General features: G+C 34.1%; 1 protein-coding gene across 1 annotated transcript in view; it reads left to right on the top strand.

Moving 5' to 3' along the window:
• The window catches only part of Sos (Son of sevenless guanine nucleotide exchange factor), a 429,646-nt gene that overhangs the window by 56,475 nt on the left and 358,710 nt on the right, over window positions 1-14,461 (top strand). The window contains exon 3 of the mRNA XM_090399787.1: window positions 14,163-14,246. Coding sequence (XP_090255913.1) covers window positions 14,163-14,246 — 84 coding nt within the window. The remainder of the gene's footprint in view (window positions 1-14,162; window positions 14,247-14,461) is intronic.

Here is a 14,461-nt window from a genome sequence, read left to right as displayed (position 1 = left end):
CCTTAGCTGTCTTTACACCACAAAACCCTTAACTGAACCAAATCTTACACTGACATATCTTGCAGTGTCTGGAACACTGATTTTCATATCATTCTTCAAAGGAGAGCAATGACGACCTAGTCACCCAATGCTACCGAAACACACCTGTCTTTTTTTTTTTTTTTCTTGGAATAAAAGATCCTAGTTCACCTCTCTTTATCTTGGATAATATCCATATTGGAATAATGCACCAAAAACCTTCATAAAATTCTTGATATTGTCAGAGAGCAGTTTGGCTAATTGATGATCCTCTCACACATTCCAGCCACTATCAGCCAACTCTGTTATGTTAAGGTTGCTGTTTAGCCTACTTTTTCTCCAACTTCTGTTTCATTCCCTCTACTTACATTCTCTGAACATTGCCTTCTTCAAAGTTTTCCACATATTCAGAAAGAATATTAATAGATTCCTTCTCTCTTGTAGCCTTCTGACTTGATTTTGATTTTAATGATTGTTCCTTTTGGTTGGAAATTCCTTGGTTTGAATTTTGTCTTGGACATGGACCTTTATAAGAGCTATTCAATTGATGCTGAGTTAGCCAGTCTCATATAAAGATAGGTTTTCTTCTGGAAACTCAGGTTTTCTATCCTGCAGGACAGTCAACTTGAGTACACAGTTAACAGACATAAATGTATTGGCCTCATAACCTTAGTTGTTTTGGCCATAATTCCAAATAACCTGATTTTTATCCTGCCAATATTATACTTTTGTGCTATTAGTTCTGAAAGTTGTCGTATATGGAATTGATATCAGGTGGGGATAGGGAATGAGCAAAAATTAAAGAATACTGTGGAAATTGCAGTCTATCACCAGTTGCCAATAAAAATGAATACTTCAAGATCTTGAAGATTTGGACAAGTTCCTTACTTTTCATTAACCAAGACCATTCAGTTCTGAAACTTTAATTCAGCAAAATATCATAACAACAAATTCAGTCAACAAAGAACTAAATCCCATTACATATTACATAACCAGGACTTTAGCTTTTAAGTGCTTAATTGAGCAGGTTAGCTCTTTCAAGTTGAAAGTAGTCAATCCATTGTTTACTTGTTTCTGTCTAATACAGTAGTTTTTTTCCCCCATTGGTTTAAACCTGTTTAGTAATCATTAAAATATTAGGCTAAGCATTTATTAAATTACTTAGCAGATCTGCATAACCTAATAATAAAAGTTAGTTAATAAAACTATCTTTTGTATGAGTTTCTTTAATCAATCATTATTATCTAGAAGTATCTATACAAATAGTGCATACTATGTTAGTTTCCAATGTAGATTAAAAAATAAATAATATTGATGTTTTGAAACGTTACTGCCTACCTACTTTTTATTGGTTTATATCAATCTCTTCAGTATTGGCTGCTATGTTTCTTGGTTATTAACTCTAATCAGTGAATATTGTATTTATAGACATCAGGAGATGTATGAGGATGGTCTGAAACGTTCTCAGCCTAACAATGAAAAAACAAATTTATAATTTCAAAATTATTTTTATTTTTCAACATAATCTCCCTTAAGACTAATATATTTATTCCAGCGATGCTCTAGCACCATTATCCTGTCCCTGTAGTGGTTCTCAGTAAGATCTGTAAAATCTACAGATCTACAGCTGCAAATCACCTCTTGATTCGAAGAAAAACTCTGATCAGCGAGGAGGAGTTTTAGTTTTGGGAAGAGATAGAGGGAACCAAATTTGGGGAATAGGGTGGATTGTTCCAACAATTCATAGTGCAGATCCCTTAATTTTCCCATTGCCGAAACACCTTTGTGGGTAGGTGCATTTTCCTGATGAAAGATGATTTTTTTCTTCAGCAAACTGGGTCTTTTCTCACGAATATTATCATCTAGTCTGGTTAAAAGATTGGAATAATATTCCCTGGTTATTGTTTCACCCTTTTCAAAATAATTAATAAACAAAATGCCTTTAGTATCCCTAAACACCGATGCCATGACCTTTCCTGCTGGTGGAACCAACTTTGTCTTTGGTGCTGAACAGCCGGCTTCTGTCCACTGTTTTGACTGCTGTTTGGATTCTGGTGTGTAATGGTGAATCCAAGTCTCATCCATAGTTATAAACCCGGCAGCCCATTTCTTAATTGTCAAAAATGAAGGAGAAGAGTGCCTTTAAACGTTTATGAACTTCGAATGAATTTCTTTTGGTGTTAAACCTTCTTTTACAAAGAATTTTATAACCTCATGATACTCAATTTTATCCATTTCAAGGGATACAGATAACACTTTTGCTTAAGACAGCTGTATAAAACAAACTACTGTATAGAATGACTTGCAATTTCATATGGATGCTTATGACAGATGTACCAACTTAGGAAAAAAAAAATCTTGCCTATAGTGTTGCCATCTATGGTCAAGGCCGAGAACTTTTTGGACCACCCTCGTATGAATACCTTCCTGGGTGTATAAGAACCATAGTTATTTATCTGAGGGGAGTGGGTAAAAATATGAAGAAATTACACTAGCACCAATTAAAATGTAAAAAAAAAAAGTTGACATAGTACTTTTAATCAGCTGCAGCATAAAATTTGTTAACATAAGAGAAATGAAAACTGCATTTAAAATTATATAATAATTATAAATTATAATAAATTAATCTCTTAAGAATAGTGCAAGAACATCAGGAAAATCTGGCATCCGGTATGAATTTCATTAAACTGAATGCCAGTTTAATAGTTTTTTCCCACCTTTAGTATGTTATTGGAATAACAAAACGAAGAAAAGAAGAGCCAACACCAAAGTGCATTCATTTATATGCAGGTGTCTGTTATTTAGTAATTATTGTGTACATAAGTAGACTATTGTTTGTATGGTATGCAGAGGAGTGGGGAGACAAGAAGACTAATTTCAGTCCATGTTGGACTCTTTGGAAATAGTTTTGAAAATTTTTGAGATCCTATACTTAAGAGAAAGTATGTCATTTTTGACTGGAGGGTTGTGATTGCAAGTGTGCTTCTGTATATTGTCTTTCCCCTTTTGTAATACAATATCTATTATTACGTTGCTTTCTATTCTGAGTTTGTATTTTTGAAAAATAAATGAAAAGCTTATATTTGATCTTTTCCAGAATTGGTACTCTTTTTTTTTTTGCTTTTAGATGTAAATAGTTCAGTTCTCTTCTGTTCAATTGAACAAATAGTTTCTAAAACTATCTGTTTAATAGAACAGATAGTTTCTGTAGTGCTTGCAATGCAAGAGAGGCCAAATGCGTGGTACTGCTGATATAAGATCTTGCTGTTTTACTGGCATTGGAATATATAAATAATTCCACCATATTCAAGTGCTTGTCAACAGTTCTTTAGATAGTTTTGCAATCTTCTGTTTGAGGAACAAATTCTAATCATTTGTATGTTTGGTGAATACATTTGATAGCTTTATGAATGTTTATGCCAAGTCCCACTAGCATACATGAGTGATACTTATTTTGGAGTCTTCTCTTCATTTTATTTTAATCAAAAACTTGCACATTGAAAATAGTACGAAATGCCTTTTCCCACAATTTTTTTTTTTTGGTTAGTTTTTTATTTTTTTATTTATTCATATTTCTTAACTGTTTAATCTGTCATCCAGTTTAGTAAAATGCTCACTAGGGTTGGTCTTCATATACTTTCAAAAACCATTAATTGACTTAAATATGCTTATTTTATTTATTTATATATTTTTTGTATTAGGCAGTTTCTGTTGCATGTTAAGTTGTTATAAGCGGTACAGTAAAGAAGAATAAGAAAGCAGAATTAGAGGAAAAGCAAGGAAAGGATTAATGATCGAAAAAGGGAAAAGTAAGAAAACTTTTCCCTTTTTCGGGAAATGTTTTCTTACTTTTCCCGAAAATTAAAAAGAGTTAATTTTGTATCAGAGAATTAAAAAGAGCTAATTTTGTCTAGAACAAATGATTTGAAGGGTGAAAAGATGGAATATGAGCAGATATGAGTTACTGGAAAAATCAAAAAAGAAGAGAGAGAGAGAAAGAAGGAAGAGTTCATACATAGGTTTCTGTGGTGAAGAAGTTCAAAAGAAATATCCAGTTTTGTGACCACATGTTTATTAGAGAACTGTTTTTAAAAAAACTAAACAAGTACTAAAAATAACCCCACAAATTTCGTTAGTCGCAAGACTAACATCTTCAGGGGTAAAGAGAGCTAATAGTTTAAAGCACAAACTATAAGAAATTACAAAAAACAAGTTCATTTGTTGGTATTATGAACATCATAAAAGTTCATTAAAAAAAACCGAATAACAGATCTATACAACCGTTAATGTGTGTTAGTTGGAGACAATGCTATTTGTTGTTGCGTTATGTGGTTCATGCTCACTCTGTTCAAGGTCTGAAGTGGGTAAATTTTTAATAAATGATGACCAAACTTGATTTAAAATCAAACCTTGATTTTTGTTGCATTCCGTAGGAATTTTAATCACATTTGCCACCTCTTTGAATTTTCTTGTGAAACAATTCTTATTAATATAGGACATGTTTGTGCTATCCCAGAGTACATCATGACTGGTAGAAGCTGTGTGATATACTAAACCAGATTGTGTTCTCTCTTCTTTTGTACGTCCTTTTGATGTTCGCTCATGTGGATTTCCCATGATCACCCTGTCTGGTCCACGTAGCAGATGCTACAGGAACAATGAATATTATAAACCCCTGATTTTTTCATTGGGTGATGTGGGGGTTTCGGAGGATGAAGAGATCTTGATATTTTTTCAAGTGGCAGGAAAGTCACTTTTATGTTGTACTTGTAGAGTAATTTGGCTAATTTATCTGTTACATTCTTGATATAAGGAAGGATGACTGCATTCTTGAAATCTTGTTTATTTAAGTTTATTTTGTGGGTGCTGTATTGAGAATTTTCTTAATTATATTAGTTGTGTAACCATTCAGTTGTAGGATCTGTGTTAAATATTGTATTTCTTCTTTCCACTTTTCTTCTATACTGGGGATGTTGTATGCTTTATTCCTTAAGGTTTTTATTAGGCATATTTTTTGCGTGGGGTGGTGGTGGGAGGTAGCATGAAGAAATCTTCCTGTGTTTGTTGGTTTTCTACAGATGGAGAATGATAAACTATTTTTTCTTTCATTTATTTCTATAAGGATGTCTAGGAAAGGAAGTTTTTTATTTTTTTCTAGTTCCAGAGTGAATTTTGTGTTTGGATGTAAGTTATTAAGATAGTCTTTAAATGCAGTCAGTTCTAGTGCTGTTCCTGACCAAATAATGAAGATATCGGAGCCATATTTTTGGTTTTATGTGACAGTTTTGTAAAGCCTTATTTTCAAAAATTTCCATGTAGGGGTTTGCTAGAGCTGGTGAGAGGGATGAACCCATTGCTAGTCCTTCTTTTTGTTCCCAGAGTTTGTCTTGGTAAAGGAAGAACATGTTTTTTTATGCATTGTTTGTAAAGCTGTACAATGTCTGGTGGAAAGAGATTCTCCAGGATGTTTACTTTTTCATTTCTTGGAAACTTTGTGAAAAGGCTGACAACATCTAAACTCACTAATATGTCTGAAGGATCTATGTGTATATCTTTTACTTTTTCTATGAAGTCTGTGGTGTTCTTAATGAATGATGTTTTTTCTATATGTGGTAAAATCAAGTTTGTAAGGTGGTTTGCCAGATTTGAGGTTGGGGAGGCCCTTCCGTCCACTATCAGTCTTAGTGGTATTTTTTTTTATGAATTTTAGGAACTCTATGTATTCTAGACACTAGTGGGTGTTTTGATTGTAAATTCCTTTTTCGTTCCTCAGACCAGTTTGGTATATTCTTGATAAGTTCATTAGTTTTGTTGTGAGTTCGCCAAGTGAGGTCTCTATCTAATGCTGTGTAGGTATTGGAATCTTCAAGGAGGCTTTTCATTTTGTTATAATCTTCTAAGTTCAAAATCACTGTTGCATTGCCTTTGTCTGCTTTTATTATGACTATGTTTTTATCTGATTTGAGTTTATTAAAGGCTGCGAATTCTGTTTTTTTGTAGGTTTTTTGGTGGTAATTTGCAATTTAATAGTAGTGCTGTACTTTGAATGCAGATCAGAACTGCTATATCTCCTGATACATTTCTTATTCCTTTTTCAATTTGGGCTATGATATAAATTTTCGGGACTTGTTGAGGCGTTACAGTAAAATTAAAGCCTTTCATAAGAAGATTTGTTTCATCTCTTGAGGAAAGGTTAATTGCTACCTTGGTACTTTGGATTGATCTAAATGTTTCCTTTGGTTTTCTTTTTCTTTTAAAAGAGAATAGAATTTTTTAATTAGGCTGTGTTTTTTCTTTTTAGCCACCATTGTAGCTTTATTATATGTGATAGTGTCTATGTTATTCCGAAGTTCGGACGGCAGTGATGTGGCTAGTTTGTTATGTATATTATATATATCCTGGTTAATCTTGGACAATTCTGCTCTAGTAGCAGCAATTCTTTCTCTCAATATAGCTAATTTCGTTCTTTCGTATATTCTGTTGGCTTTATTGGAGTGGAATGCACGTTTAATTTTTATGAACTTGGGCACAATTTCATTGTCTCTATGATGGATTAAAAATATCAAACGATTGATAAAGTTCTGCTTTTTAATGCGTAATTTCTCAAATTGTGAAACTTTTTTGATGTTCATAATACCAACAAATGAATTTGTTTTTCATAATTTCTTATAGTTTGTACTTTAAACTGTTAGTTCTCTTTACCCCTGAAGATGTTAGTCTTACGAATAGCAAAACTTGTCAGGCTATTTTTAGTATTTCAACCAAAAACAGTTCTCTAATAAACGTGGTCACCAAACTGGAATATTTCTCTAGAAAGAAGAGTTGTTTCTTTCTAAGGTGTGATAAGAGTAAATTTTGAGGAGGAATGTGATTGCAAATGAGTCAACGTGTAGATTATGTAGAAGATATAGTAAAAATGTTTAGATGTTGGGAGAGAATTTGATCCATGAAAGGACTCCCTGATTGTATTTTAAATTTGGAGTTTGGTGTCTGGAGAAAGTGTATCAGGAAAAAAGTGGATATGCAAAATCAGGGATAGTGAGCGTGTGTGTGTGTGTAGTCCTTTGTGAGTATAAGAATGTGAAAGATCACAGAATTTTGAAAGCCCTTTTTCAAGGCTCAAATCTGAATTATACTCATTAAAAGATTCAAGTGTACTTGTGAGCCCAAGGGAACATTACAGTACAGGTACACTGATATCAACCAAAAGTAACCAGCAACAAAAGCGATGGTGTTTTGAAATTGGCTAGCTTCAATTGGTCAAAAATTATTTTTGGCTGTTGGTGGGGTCTATTGCAAATATAGCAAATTAACTTCACCCAGAAAGAGTAGAATTTTAGCAGGAAAGTAGAATTGAGAAGCAGTGCATTTGAATTTGGCATAATATAAAAACCAATAGATATAATTGATTGCTACTTAGGCCAGAAGGAACAAAAGGAGATATGGATGATATGCATCAGCAGAGTAGCTCAATAAGCATAAATGGGTAATTGTTCTGGTACATCAACTATAAGGCCATACAAGGTGTGACAATTAAATTCTTGGAATGGCCTAATACTCTTGTATGGTGCATTAGGCAGAATCATGTGACTGCACATATGGACATGCTTAATTTACCCAAAGTTTTCAACCCTTTGTAAGATTAACAAAACAAAAGAGCACCAAATTTTTAATTAAGTAAAAATTTGGCTTTGAGAGCCTCTATATTTGGCTTGCATTTTCTTTTCTTTTTCATGTTTTCTTTGCATCTTCCCAAATATACTTAGCATAAATCTTCCATGGAGACATTCTATTTCCCTTTTTTCTAAATTGATACAATGTGAATGCTGTTCTGATTATCTTAGATTGTCCTTTTAACTAAGCTTTTTGTGGTATATCATCTTATCCAGCTACCTTTCTACATTCAGGTTAAAAGTTTTTTTTTTTTTTTTAGCTAAATTCAATTACATTTCTTCTAGGAATATATTGTTTCTCTCTCCCCCTCCTTTTTTTTTTTTTTTTTTTTTTTTTTAATTGAGATATTTTAATCACCTCACTGACATTTCTCTTCTATATTCTTCCCAAAATCTTCTCAAGAATTTTGTTTAGCTCTTTTTTAATATATAATTGAACTTTTTGTTCTTCAGTATTCTCTGCAAATCCATTCTAATTTATATGAGCCTTATACGTGCCAGGAACGCTCTACATGATTTTATCCTTAGCCATTTTATGTATCTTTCGGAGTTTTTTTTTTTTCTTTTTTACTTGCAGACAATTTCACCATTTGCCATTCATTTTCTGAAATTTTTGTTTTCGAACACTTCTACTTTCCATAGCACAATTGGAAGAACAGCAGAACATTGTGCCCTTTTGGAAAAGACCTGGGTTCGATTCTCATCATAATGAGAGGAATCTTTATATGGGCTTTTTCAGTTGAAGTTCAGTTAGTCTGGTGGCCCTTCCCATAATGCATAGCAGCATACATGTCTATAAGGATATGTGCTTTGCATTATGGGATACTAAGGCAAGTGATGTGAAGTCATTAGCCTCTATATACGAGTTGCCCAGTCCTGAAATTACTTCAGGTGCAAACTTTGTTTGCTTACACTTGGATAAAGGACTAAACCAAGAATATAATTTCTTGGCATTTTTAATTTATAGTATAACCAAGTGGAAAAACTTTCAACAAAACTTTAAAAGACAGAAATATGAAATTTAATAATATTGGAGTCTTGATGTAATAGATTAATTTGGAGGAAAATTATTGATCAGAAGTAAGTAATGGTATCTTTTTCATGTAGTACTATCATAATTATCCTATACATTCCCTTGAGGGTACTTATCAGGAATTTGATGATGTATTTGAGTCTTTATTTAGCGTGGAAAGTATCTTACTGTTTAATTCTTTTTAAATTTTTCATACATTTCTCTTTTTTTGTATCATCACTCCCATTTCAACACCTACATTGTATAATGGGCTAAAAGTTCTTAAACTGTGGGTCACAAAAAGATTCTAGGGGTACAGTAAACATTGAATAAATTAAATATTTATTATAGAACTATTGAAATTATTATACACGACAGCCTTTCAGTCTATATTTGTTTAGTTTCTTGTTGCAATAAATGTGAAGTATGATTGCACTGATTACATGACTGATCAGGGATGAAAAGGGATGTGGATAAAAAAAAAGTTTAAGAACCTGTCTTGGACATTCTGAAGACACTCTTAACAATGTTATCTCTAAAGTCAGTCTCTTTTATTTTTCTTCTTGCCATCACTTTAAGTACATCTACACATTGTATGATAAGTTAAGCTATTAAGCAGTCATGTCAGAGTGAGAAGTTGTTGATTGGCAGTGATAGTATATAGATACAGCTAGTTAATAAATAGAGAGAGATAGCCACCCTTGAAAGATTCTCTTGGAGTTTTTACTATAGCTGTTATAATTCATTTTAACCATCCAAACGATGATGGTTAAAATGAATCAAAAATCCAAAATCAAAAATACCATCCAAACGATGGTATTTTTGATATTTTACTGTAGGAAATGGATTTTAATGTCATGTCAATCACTGGAGTGTGCATCAAAACTAAACCACAGCACTATCTCATTCTACCAATAGATGAGTTAGTCAATTATGGGCTATTTAACAGCCCATAACTGACTGAGCATTAGAGGTAAAGATATGACACAGTGGTCAGCTTCTACTATAAACATAGTTACAAAGGTTTTTCTCTTTTTTTTTTGTAGATATTATTATTATAATTACCCTCTCCATGGAGTCAACAGACTCATTGTGGGAGGTTCATTCAACTGATGACATATTATCATATAGAATGCAAAGGTGTTGTTAGTGTTGCAAAGACTGCACTATGAAGTGCAGCCTTTGCAACACTAGCAATATGTCCTCTAAACTTCAGTCTGCTGTCAAGCATCACTCCTAAATCTCTAATCTCATCCACTTTCTGCCATACGGCACCATCGATATAGTACACAGCCTTATATTTCAGCACTCCAAAATGCAACACCTTGCACTTATTGATATTAAAACTACAACCCCACTCTTTTGTCCAAGTAAAAATTCTATTCAGATCTTCCTGAAGGGAATTAACATCAGCAGTGTTACTTATAATTCTTCCCAACTTTGTAGCATCAGCAAATAACTGAAGACTCCCATTCAGTCCACATGATATATTGTTTACAAACAAGTTAAACAGCAGAGACCCAAGAACAGAACCCTGGGGCATGCCACTGGTTACCCTCCTTTTTTGAGACACTGCTCCATCATATACAACCTGCTGGCATCGTTCAGAGATCCAATCTCTGATCCATCTAACCAATATACTATCTTTTCCCATCCTCTGCAGCTTTTACGCTAACTTATCATGTGGTAATCTATCAAACGTTCTTGCAGTCCAAGGATATTGCTGCATATGATTCTCTCTTATCTAACACACTTGTTACCTTATCATAAAATGCAAGTAAATTACTAAAACAGGACCTACCCTTTGCAGATCCATGCTGACCATCATAAAGAATGCTATATCCATCAACCCAATTTTGTATTCTATTCCTTATCAATCTCTCCAACACCTTGACCACAACTGCAGTTATTCAGACTGGCCTATAGTTGGAGACTTCTGTCTCCAACTATAGGCTAGTTAGATCCAACTGTTAGATCCATGCTTGTGGAGTGGTACTATTTTGCCTTCTTTCCACTCTTTAGGAATCTTATCCACTGCAAGACTTTCATTAAATAACCAGGTGAAGGGCATAGCCAAGTGTGGTGCACATTCCTTAAGAACGTGGTGATATGTCATTCATTCCCACAGCATTATTCACATCTAACCTGACCAACATCTGATATACCTCTGTTTCTTTCACTTCCAATTCTCCTAATACTTGCTTCTCTTCTATATATTGCACCAGATCATTTACACCAGTATGAGATATGCTGAGATTGTGCTCATTCAATAATTCCACTACATCCTTTGCAGCTGTTAGTCTGCTGCCATGACTATCTACCAATGTTAATCTGCCATTGGTTGATGCAAGGGAAATATTTCAGATGTGCGATAGTGATGGAACCAAGAGGTCATTCCTAGAAATTAAGGAAAAGTGTGGTTAACAAGGGTGTGAGAACTAGATCTTTTGCTTGGAGAGGTGAATGAATGGAATGTATTGCCTGACTCATTTGTGAGTGCTTCGTCTGTAAATGAGTTCAAGAAGAGGTATGATAGATATTGTTTTGATAGTTTAGGTCTCCCACGATGAGTCTTCTGACTCCATAGAGATACCCATATTAATAATAATAATTATTATTATTATTATTCCTCTTGCTTGCCATGTAGCAGAAAAATTCCTTGTATTTTTCTTTGTGGTTTTTTCTTTACCATGCTCTTCACCTTTCTAGCCTGTACTTTATACTCATCATGGATCTGATCACCACCAAATGTCTTGTACCTCCTCCATAACATTTTCTTTTCCAGCACAGCTTGCTTGATTTTGCTGTTCATCCATTTAACTCCTACTCTATTTACTCGCTTAACTCTTGGTATGCAGTCATACATTGCTTTTGTCAGATACTGCCTTGTGAGCATTGTCAACATCTTTTCTGCTCAGCTCATCTATCCAACGTACTGATGCTAAGTGACTACAGAGCTTCCTATAATCACCTGCTTTATACTTCCACATGTATCCATTTTTGGCAGTGACCTTTTCTTGTTTCATCACTTTCCAAATTACCTATGATCACTCGGCAGCAGTGTTGTAATATTATGGTGTTATTTTGGTTATATTGTTATAATATCTTTACTCTAATTATAGACGTGCGCGTTATTCCTCTCGTAACCTTTCTTACTTATTCTATTGCATACTATGTTTATCCACCTTCTGTATTTACTAGTCATATGCCTATGAACACTGGAAAATTTATTTGTTAGACTGCGCCACCAGTGTTTTTTTTTTATATTCAGCATAAGACTCAATAAAACGTCCGGTAGATCCTTCTCTCTCTCACTAGCGTAAATTCCTTCAACAAAGTTTACATAAACAGTCGTCATTCTTAAGTAATTAGACTGCGCTTTTAATGCGTTAGTTGTTTCCCACTCACAAGTCCGATTATTTTTAGAAACAGTGAATTGTAAAATAAAGGGTCAGGCAGCACTCTTAACAAATAATTAAAACACTTTTTTTTTACATTAATATGAAATATACATGAATCAAACGACAGGGAGATTGCTTTCTCTACCCATCTATAAAAATCTTTAGCATAAAATTAGAACCCTTTTACTTCAACACTAAATAATCTCTTTAACTCAAAATCTTATTTACTCTCTTCTTACAAATTCAATTTATTAAACTTCCAGTTTACTCGCAAAGAGGTTAGCTGACTCTCTGTTAAGTTATAAGTTATTGTTACAAATTTGATATCAACTTCTAACATGCCAGTTGACTCTCTTATAGACACTTCTTATTACTATTAAACTGATTCTTTTCTATAAGAGAAAATGTACAAAAGGATGGAACTTACAGAGGCTCTGTATCGCACATTCAGTCAAGAGTCTTGCACTAAAGTCTTTATGGCACTTCTTTCATCTCAGATCTTGAGCTTCCTTCAGGAATGTCTGGCATCAGCAGTATCTCGTTGGGAAAAATCGGGCTGTGGACTGCAACCTGTGGTATTCATACAGCTCTGGCAAAAGTTGATCTCCCACAGCGAAAGGAGAAACTTCCGAGCAAAACTGCTTTGGGTGTTTACATCTGCCTTTCTCCTTTGGCTTAGGCTTGCCGTAATGCCCGGACCACTGGCTCCTCTATCTGCCGACTCCGATAGCTCCAACTGCCACCAGCTGACTCTCTCTTGACTGCCTACTGGGTTCCCTCTCTCTGCCGATCTGGAAGCTCCCTTATGCTCGGCTCAGTCCCTTTTTATTACGCCTTCTCTGAGACCTTGCACGAAGGGTTGTAACCCCCGAAGAATTCGGTATGACTCTTTCATCTTCTTTTAAGTTTGACCTGCTCTTTGTTCTCCTCCATGCACTCTTTTGATTATATGTTGCTGGGCAGTGGAAACTTGTTTGAACCTTTCAGATCTCTCAGGCACTGACTTGAAGGTGTTTATGTGCAGAGCTTGTAAGCAACTTTCTCATACACTAAAATCGTAAACAATTTTCTTATGCCCTCATATAGCGCTATCATACAAAGTTCCAGTGGCAAAACATTGCCTTTGTTTTTGACATTCTAAAATATTCTTGTTAAAGGAGTAAATACAGTTAATTCCCATAGGGTTATTTACAATGATATCTAGCATAAAATATACAGAGACAAACAAGGTTATTTTTGTAACATTCTCATGGGACTTGACCTATGTAAAAATCGATGCAAAGCGCTTTGGTATTTCTAAGCTACATCGAGTTTTTACAGTGTGAACACTTCATTAGCAACTACATCTTGTGAAGTTATCACAATCCAAAACATCAAAACCTCTAGTTGCTTCAATCAAATGCTGCTTAAGATACTTATCTCTCAGAAATTCTGGAAATTTGCTCTCCTTGTTCCTACACACTATCTCCACTTTCCAGTCTATATTCCTGTAATTAAAGTCTCCCATCAAGATCCCCTTCTTTTAACATGCCCAACTAATTTGCAATCACAATCAGTATTATCTGTATTTCCTGGCCTATAACAGTATATCCTATCGGATATACTAACCTGTTTTTGTGCATGTACTGCCAACTTCCATACTTTGCAGACACAATTCTTCTGCAATCATTAACAGAACCCCCCCCCCACCTCTTTTCACATTTCTATCCTTCCAGAAAATTATATCTCCTTCTAATTCTATTCCCGACATCACATCCTCCTCTTCAGACAACCAAGTTTCACTTATTCCAATTATTTTTGGGTATACCGTCTCAATCAATGCAACAAACTCAGCTCCCTTGTTTCGAATACTCCTTACATTTGTGTGTAAACATAAGTCGTGTGTTTGAGGCCATTCTACCAGCACCAGCATTCTCTATTCTAGCTGCTATGTCTTTAACATTATAGCAGGGTTAGGTGTAGTGTGATTTAATATAATTTTAATATTCAGATATGATTTTTTTTTCTTTCCCCTTTTTTTGAAACAAATACAATGTTTTATTTATTTTTCTTATTTAGGAAGTATTAGGATATAAAATCGATATGCAGGTTACACAGTATATTGTGGCAGTCCTGGAATATATATCAGCAGATATTCTTAAGGTAAAAGCTTTTGCATTTTTGTGTGTGTGCGTGTGTGCTGCAGATATTTGATTTTGTCTTCATTTTGACAAATGATCTAAACTTTCACATTAGTTATATAATAAGATATGTCATTCTATGAGTTAAATTTTATATCGAAACTAGTAAACATAACTAGCTTTCATCTGTTAATAAAATTAAAGGTAAATTGTTTACACTGGGGTTAGGTTCCTGGA

The sequence above is a fragment of the Typopeltis vanoorti genome, chromosome 10 (assembly GCF_054136105.1).
Source record: "Typopeltis vanoorti isolate ZY-2024b chromosome 10, IOZ_Tvanoo_1.0, whole genome shotgun sequence".
Lineage (NCBI taxonomy): Eukaryota > Metazoa > Arthropoda > Arachnida > Uropygi > Thelyphonidae > Typopeltis > Typopeltis vanoorti.
The sequence above is the reverse complement of the archived record's forward strand: the minus strand, read 5'-3'. Positions and strand labels throughout refer to the sequence as shown.